General features: G+C 41.7%; 1 protein-coding gene across 3 annotated transcripts in view; it reads left to right on the top strand.

Annotated features, from left to right (window-relative positions):
- Window positions 1-896: 896 nt before the first annotated feature.
- The window catches only part of SUSD4 (sushi domain containing 4), a 112,475-nt gene continuing 106,054 nt past the window's right edge, over window positions 897-7,317 (top strand). The window contains exons 1-2 of one of the 3 annotated variants that reach the window (XM_063304023.1): window positions 897-1,206; window positions 1,845-2,024. In XM_063304023.1, the coding sequence (XP_063160093.1) occupies window positions 1,880-2,024 (145 nt within the window). In that variant the 5' untranslated portion in view covers window positions 897-1,206; window positions 1,845-1,879. Of the gene's footprint in view, window positions 1,207-1,844; window positions 2,025-2,208; window positions 2,337-7,317 lie in introns of those variants that run through there. The other 2 variants (XM_063304040.1, XM_063304031.1) reach the window with 2 other exon arrangements.

Raw genomic sequence — 7,317 nt, 5'->3', positions numbered from 1 at the left:
TCTAGGCCTGTAACCTTTAATTCACCGCCTCAGCTACTCTTTTTAGAAGATGGAAAGAGTAAAACTGAAGGGGTCAAGAGCTGGGATTTATGTATTTAATCAGCTTCTACCTTTTCTTCTTTAGTTTGGGGAATTGGGAATCAAGGAGATTTGTTTACAAAAGTGATCAAGTTTGCCCCCCCACCCCAGAGTGCAGTTCTGATTACGAAGTCATTTTGCCGTGAGGCTTTTTTGATGATTAACCGAACCCTATTTACACAAAAACGTTACCTACATCGCAGCACTCTGAAAGCGCAGAACTTCCAACCTTGTGCATCAGCCTACTAATTGGGGAAAGGTGGACACGGCGCTCTTAGCGGCCTTTTCGGAAATACTGAAGATGGAGGTTAGTTTCAACTCGCTTACTATTTAATCAAGTTTTCAAAAACCACCGTATTTAATTTTTCTCTTTCACTCGCGAAGCAATGTTGGAAAATGGCCGTCACTTCCATTTTCAAGTTGGGTCCATTTATTCTACTGTGATCATCCAGGCAAGCCTGATTTTTACTCAGTGGAGCACATCTGGATCCTGCGGCGCATTCCAAAAATACGCGAGGCAACCTTTTAATAGTTCAGCTCCAGAGCATGAAGGGGAGACGGTGAGACGCTCTCCGGAATTCGGACCACCATATCCGGGGTTGCGTTATCCGGACGACCGCTAAAGTGCAACAAAAGGGTACTATTTCCTAGCATCTAATGGCTGGATTTTTACAGCCCAGATATTGTAGCTCACTGGATCTGTCACAAATGTCCATGCTTTGGGGTAAGGGAGATTTTTACGGCGCCGCCGCTGCCGTCGCTCATTTATCACCGGGAAACGCGGCGCGGCTGCTGCGCTCTGCCTGCCAGACTGACGGAAAGAGCCGGGCCTCGGGGAGCAGCGTGGAAAGCAGCTCGCGCGCAAGCAGGTGCACGCTCCGCGTTCTCATTGGCAGCAGCTGCTGCAGCCGGCGCCGGAGCCTCGCGGGTGTTTGGCTCTTTTCCCCTCCCACCCCTGCAGCCAGGTAGGATGAGCGCGAGCAGTGGCGCGCGCCGCGAGTGTCTCCCCGTCCTCCTTCGCTAGCCGCCGAGGACAGTACGGCGGAGGCGGCTGGAGCAGCAGCCAAGAGTCGCGGTGTGCCCCGCTGGGAAAACGAAGGAGGCTCCATGCAGGCGGGCGGCCCTCAGGTAAGGACCCTCTAAGGACTCTCTGTACGGGTGACGGGGCGGCGGGCGGGGAGGTGGTAAGGCGAAAAAGACGGGCGAATCCAGGGGCTTGTCGCGAAGGAAGGGTTGTGGCAGAAGATGCGACGTGAGGGGAAATAACTTTATAGTGTCCTTCCCCACCCCCCCATTTTTTGCGATCAGAAGCGAACATTTCGTCAGGAGGAGGTACTCAGGCATGCTCTTTTGCAAATGACCAAGCTTGTCTTCTGAGGAACCGGAGGTGGGGGGCGGGGTTCAGTGGAGAAAAACTGTGCCGTGTTGTCGTCTAGCGGAGCGCTAGCCAGGGACGTGAGCAGGACAGCCTGTCCATTAGCGCAGGGCTTTTCTGCGCTGGGAAAGGGTTGCCTTTGCCGAGGACTCGAAAAGCGGGGGAAGAATTGTTAAGGAGACCGATTTTTTGGTACCGCAGTGCTCCCATCCTGCCAACAGGGAGCGCAGAAGGGATGAATGGGTAGCTGGGCTGGGTGATGGCTTCGGTTTCGTTTGCGTGCAAGAAGCCAAGAAAGTGCTGCCCCTGTCTAGATCGGACGAGGGGGAGTGTGCGGAGGAAATTGCCCCCCCTTCTCCCCGCTAAAGCAGATTGCCTGCTCTGTTTGCAGACCATTTCAATCCGGATGCCCTTTGCGGATGAAAGATGTATCATGGAATGAACCCGAACAGCGGGGATCCGTTCCTAGAGCCACCGCCACCGCCGTTGCAGCGTTCCCAGTCTAAACTCTCCCTGGTGGTCTTGTGGTTCCAATTGGCGCTGTGCTTTGGCCCTGCACAGATCACAGGCGGTGAGTGAGTGGCTGGTTCGTGTGACAAGCGGTAGCAAAGAGTGCCAGCTATGGGGAGGGAGGAGGGGTGAGGGAGCTCAGGCTGCTTCTGACAGGCAGGTCCTCCTTCAGGCCGGAGAAGGCAGCCTCTGGCTATTGATCTCATATACACAAAATGCTGAAACGGGAAAACATCCTCCCACAGCCTTGCCTGCTTTGCTGCCTCTCAAGTCAGTGGATTGTGAAAAAAGGAAGGCTGAAGGTAAAACAGTGTTTTCCTCCTATTCCAAACCATTAGAGGAGCAACCTCTTAAATGACTACTTCCTGCCCAGGTAAGTTAAAAGGGGTCCTCCTAAAATAATAATAATAATAATAATAATAATAATAATCCTGCACAAGAATATACTTCATGTAGAAAGGTGAAAAAGAATTCTTATCCCTCAAATATACCAAAAATATGGCTAGGAAAGTGCATCTTCATTTTCTTCTGTTATGCTTCTACACTAGAAAGTAAGGAACAATGCAATTATTCTATTTCTACTTTACAAAAAAAAAATCCACTTGTCCTCTGTGGAATAATTCTTCTCTCCTTGCTCTCCTAAGTGCATATTAAAAAGCTCCCTGTATTTGCTGCAGAAAAGTTATCTTCCAATCCACATTAATAAATCTTCCAGTGATTGTGAGACTTCCACCCACAGTGTGAAAACTATGTTTGGGATACACTGATGCATAAAGACTCCCTAAAAATTGGGTTGCTTTTAAAATCAGACTTTAATACTGTGGTACACTGTTTATCTCCAAAGGAACAGGCTACTTAAAGGCACCCATTTACTGTATATAGAGAGAAGTTAGGAATTAGTGGTTGTTACCCAGCAGTCTCTTGTATTTGAGCAGACAGAAATAAGTAGCAGTTGTACCTCTTGGGCTTCTTTTGCATGTTAGGTAACCCAGAAGTGGAGTGATCCCACTTTATAAGATGAAAAAGAGACTCTACTCACTGCCCTGATTTTGTTTAACAATTCTGTCCTGAGTTCCAAGTGTTTTTAAAGAGAAAATACTCATCTGGGAATGTTTTAGTCTTTTAAAGTGGTCTTGGCTAGTGTTCCAACTGTAAGGATGAACCTTGCCTCAGCTATCCATACTCTAGAGATAGCCCATATACTACTGCAGTGCAGTCTACATGGGGCCACAGTGAAGGCAATTGGGAAATGTCAGCTGTTAACAGAGTGCGTCTGTCCAAGTGTTCGCGATACAGTCACTTTCAAGGACCACTTTTACTTGTGCTGACCTACCTGCTTATTAAGTTCAGTAACTGAGGCTGTTCTTACTTGTCCATCTTTGACAGCTGCTTAGCTGATCAGAAGAGGGTCCTCTCCTCAGTGATCCCGCACTTTTGGAATGGGTTACCATGGACACTTCACATGCCCAATCAGTGCAGGCCTTAAATACTGTCCCTGTTCTTTCTGGCCTTTCCCTAAGAGGGTTTTATTAAGCTGTTCTGGTTGTTAACTGTAGTACTGATTTTTAATATTTGGGTTAAATTGATCAACGTTGGCTTGTAATTCCTATGTATTTTTAATTTCATGATTTGTTGACAGCCACTTTTGGAGGACTTCTGTCTGCAATAATTTTTGAAGGTAAATACTAGAAACTTTAAAATATGTTAGAGTTAAGGTACTTGGAAAACTACCTACTGTTTGTTGTATTTTAGCTTTTAGATATTATTTGCAGGCTTCTTTTTTTTGGAGCACCTGGAAATATTTTAAACTTCATTTCTCTGAATGTTAGCTGTTGCCTGTGTTCTTGTGAGCTACTTAGAGGGGAAACAGTACGTGAACACAGCTCTTCCTATGTTCATTTTTAAAACTAAAGTGAAATATATTCCTTAATCTGAAATAGACTGTGAGGAAAAAAAAACCCTCTTTAGTTTTACATCAATGAAGTGCTTTGAACATTCCTACCATAAACTGTTTCCTAATTGGATCATGATGAACCTCTCCCATTTAGTAAGAAAAACCCTGTTAGTTAAAGGAGTGGTGTAGATTTCTCATGGGATATGGGTTACCACAGATGCTTTTTTTTCAAGTTAGAATCAAATAGTCTGCCTTTTGTTTAACAGCAACCTGAAAGTTTGGTAGTCAAAAAGACGAGCCCATTGTTCATTTGTAATTTTTTGTTTCAGTTAGAGCTTTTCTATGTTTCTTGATAAAATCACAAAGAAATGAGGCCTGAACTTAAAGTCTAATTAAGTGGGTTTAAGCTCTGTAAAGTCTGCTGAGTTATGATGCAAACTATCCTCAGGAACTGTTTGGATATTTCAGCAGCAGATCCAATGAAATAAACATGGAAAATTTGTAAGCATTTCAGCCTGTAGATAAATGAAGTTAGGATATATTAGCAAATCTCAGTACTGTGAGCTTAGTTACCATATAGTCTGGTTTTCTTTGGACCAACCAGTTGCATGTAAATGCAGAGGGTGCCATAGTAAGATGGAGCATGTGTTTAGAGCATCTCTTGCATTGAAAGCATTGGTATAGCTGCCAGGTTGCAGTTTTAATTAGTTGAGGTGTTAGTGTTAAATTTTGTTTCTTGGAATTGAATTCTATTGAGATCTAATTGAACTTAAATTATGTATGTGATTATTTTGAAAAGTGGAACAGTTCAAAGATGAGTGCTTAAAGAAATATTTATTGCTATCTTTTTAAAGATAATATTTGAATGCAGTGTGATTTTTTAAATTAAACAATACAATATTTAGATACTATAAACTAGTTTAAATGGTATTAGGGGGACTAGCATTTTGTTATGTTAATATATTGTAGAACAAACTTTTTGATAGTTTTAGCTGTTATAATTTGCTGATTTTGTATTAAATATCATAGGTAAATCATCTTTGACCTTCATACTGAATTAAAACATATCCTACTGATAGAAACTGTCAATGATTACATTTCTAACAGAGGTATGAAAAACGTTTTGAGATTTGTTTTAAACTTGAAAAAAACCTTACTAGAACTGTTCCAGTACTATATTGTCTATTCAAAATGGCCTTGCCATGCATTTTTAACAGATATTTTGAGTTTGAAAGAGAGCTGTTTTTGTTTAAAAAAAACAACAAAGGCACATTGGAATGATGAGCCATAAAGAATTCTCTCAAACTTAAAAAAAACAGGAGCTTAAAATACAGTCTTTTAAGCTTGAAATGGTTCAGATTTGAAATGTTTTTCATAATACTAATTTCTAAGACTAAATAAAGGTATTGTGTAGAATTATATTGTTTGTTTACATTGTTTAACAAACTTGCTTTAACTAAAAGGAAAGTGTTTGCATCAAAGCAATAGTTTCTAGTGTCCTTTATTTTTGTAAGTATATTCAAAATGCTAGTTATATGCATTATCTATTATTTGCTGCCTCTTCAGATTTTTTTATCAGATATTAAAAAAATCAACTAAGGGAAACTACAGAACAAGATTGATAATAAAATAAACTATATTATATATATAATATATGAAGATATAATAGAGAGCCAGTTTGGTATAGTGGTTAAGGTGCTGGGCTAGAACCCAGGAGACTGAGAGTTCCAGTCCTGCCTTAGGCATGAAAGCCGTCTGGGTGACCATGGGCCAGTCACTTTCTCTCAACCCAACTCACCTCACAGGGTTGTTGTTGTGGGGAAAAACGGAGGAGGAAGGAATGCTAGGTATGCTCCCCACCTTGAGTTATTTATAAAAATAATAAAGGCAGGATAAAAAAATAATAAATAAAAATAATAAATAGTTCAGAATCTTTTCACTTGCATAACCATAAAAATGTATTTTTCTGAGAAGACTACTGCTTAGCATGTCAAAATGTGGATGTGAATCTTAATGTGGATTAAGATTGTTTAAAACTTTAGTAACTTGGAGTGGACTGGTGATCAATTGTGCTTGGAAGTAATGGTGCTGGGGGTTGGGTTAACTGTTTTGCATTGCATAGTTTTTCCAATGATAATTGGCTCTGTCTTTGCTTTTTATACTGTAAGTTAAATATAGAAATTTGCTACTTTCCCCTGTCATTATGCAAATAGCAGTTGGACTTCCAGTGTAAAAACAACAAAAAGATAAAAAGTTAACCTACCTTCACTGGTTCTGTAGTGGTGTTTGGGATCAGAGGTCCTTGTTTTTATGTCCTTTACGTTTATGATAATCTGATTATGGATCATCATTTTTATCTAGTACTTAGGACTTAATGACTTTGGAAGGTCAGTGCTGAACTTTGACCTAATGCAGCGATTCTCAAACGTTTTGCTCTCAGGACCTCTTTGTATTCTTAAAAAGCGATTGAGGACCCCAAAGAGCTTTGGTTTATCTGGGTGATATAATTTTATATTTATTGTATTAGAAATCAAAACTGAGAATTTTTAAAATATTTATTTGACTTTGCAGACCCCTCAAAGGGACTTGGGGACCCAGAGGGACCCCAGACCACACTTTGAGAACCACTGTCCTAGTGAAATAAATGGACACTGAAAGTACTTAACTTAAAATAGATCTCTAGGAGAAACAGAATGGCTAATAATAATAATTAATAATAATGGATAGTTATAAAGTATAGGTAATGCCTTCAGCAAAGGATCGTTACCTTGTCGTGGTGCTGGAGCTTGAGCACCTCAATGATGCCATGAGCTAAACCGTGAAGGGCCACCCAAGACGGGAAGGTCATGACAGAGAGGTCAGACTAAATGTGATCCCTGGGGAAGGTAATGGCAACCCACCCCAGTATTCTTGCCATGAAAACTAAATGGATCAGTACAACCAGAGATATGTCGGTATACCATCGGAAGATGAGACCCCCAGGTCAGAAGATGGTCAAAATGCTACTGGGGAGGAGCAGAGGATGAGTTCAACTAGCCCCAGACGTGATGATGCAGCTAGCTCAAAGCCGAAAGGATGGCTAGCAGCCGACGGTGCTGGTGGTGAACGGCGAATCCAATGTTCTAAGGATCAACACACCATTGGAACCTGGAATGTAAGATCTATGAGCCAGGGCAAATTGGATGTGGTTACTGGTGAGATGTCAAGATTAAAGATAGACATTTTGGGCGTCAGTGAACTGAAATGGACTGGAATGGGCCAGTTCACATCAAATGACCACCAGATCTACTACTGTGGACAAGAGGACCACAGAAGAAATGGAGTAGCCTTCATAATTAATAGTAAAGTGGCTAAATACAACCCAAAAAACGACAGAATGATCTCAATTTGAATTCAGGGCAAGCCATCTAACATCACAGTGATCCAAATATACGCCCCAACCACAAATGCTGAAGAAGCT

This window comes from Candoia aspera, chromosome 1 (assembly GCF_035149785.1).
Source record: "Candoia aspera isolate rCanAsp1 chromosome 1, rCanAsp1.hap2, whole genome shotgun sequence".
In the NCBI taxonomy this organism is placed as follows: domain Eukaryota; kingdom Metazoa; phylum Chordata; class Lepidosauria; order Squamata; family Boidae; genus Candoia; species Candoia aspera.
Note: the sequence above shows the minus strand (reverse complement) of the source record. Positions and strands in the feature narration are given on the sequence as shown.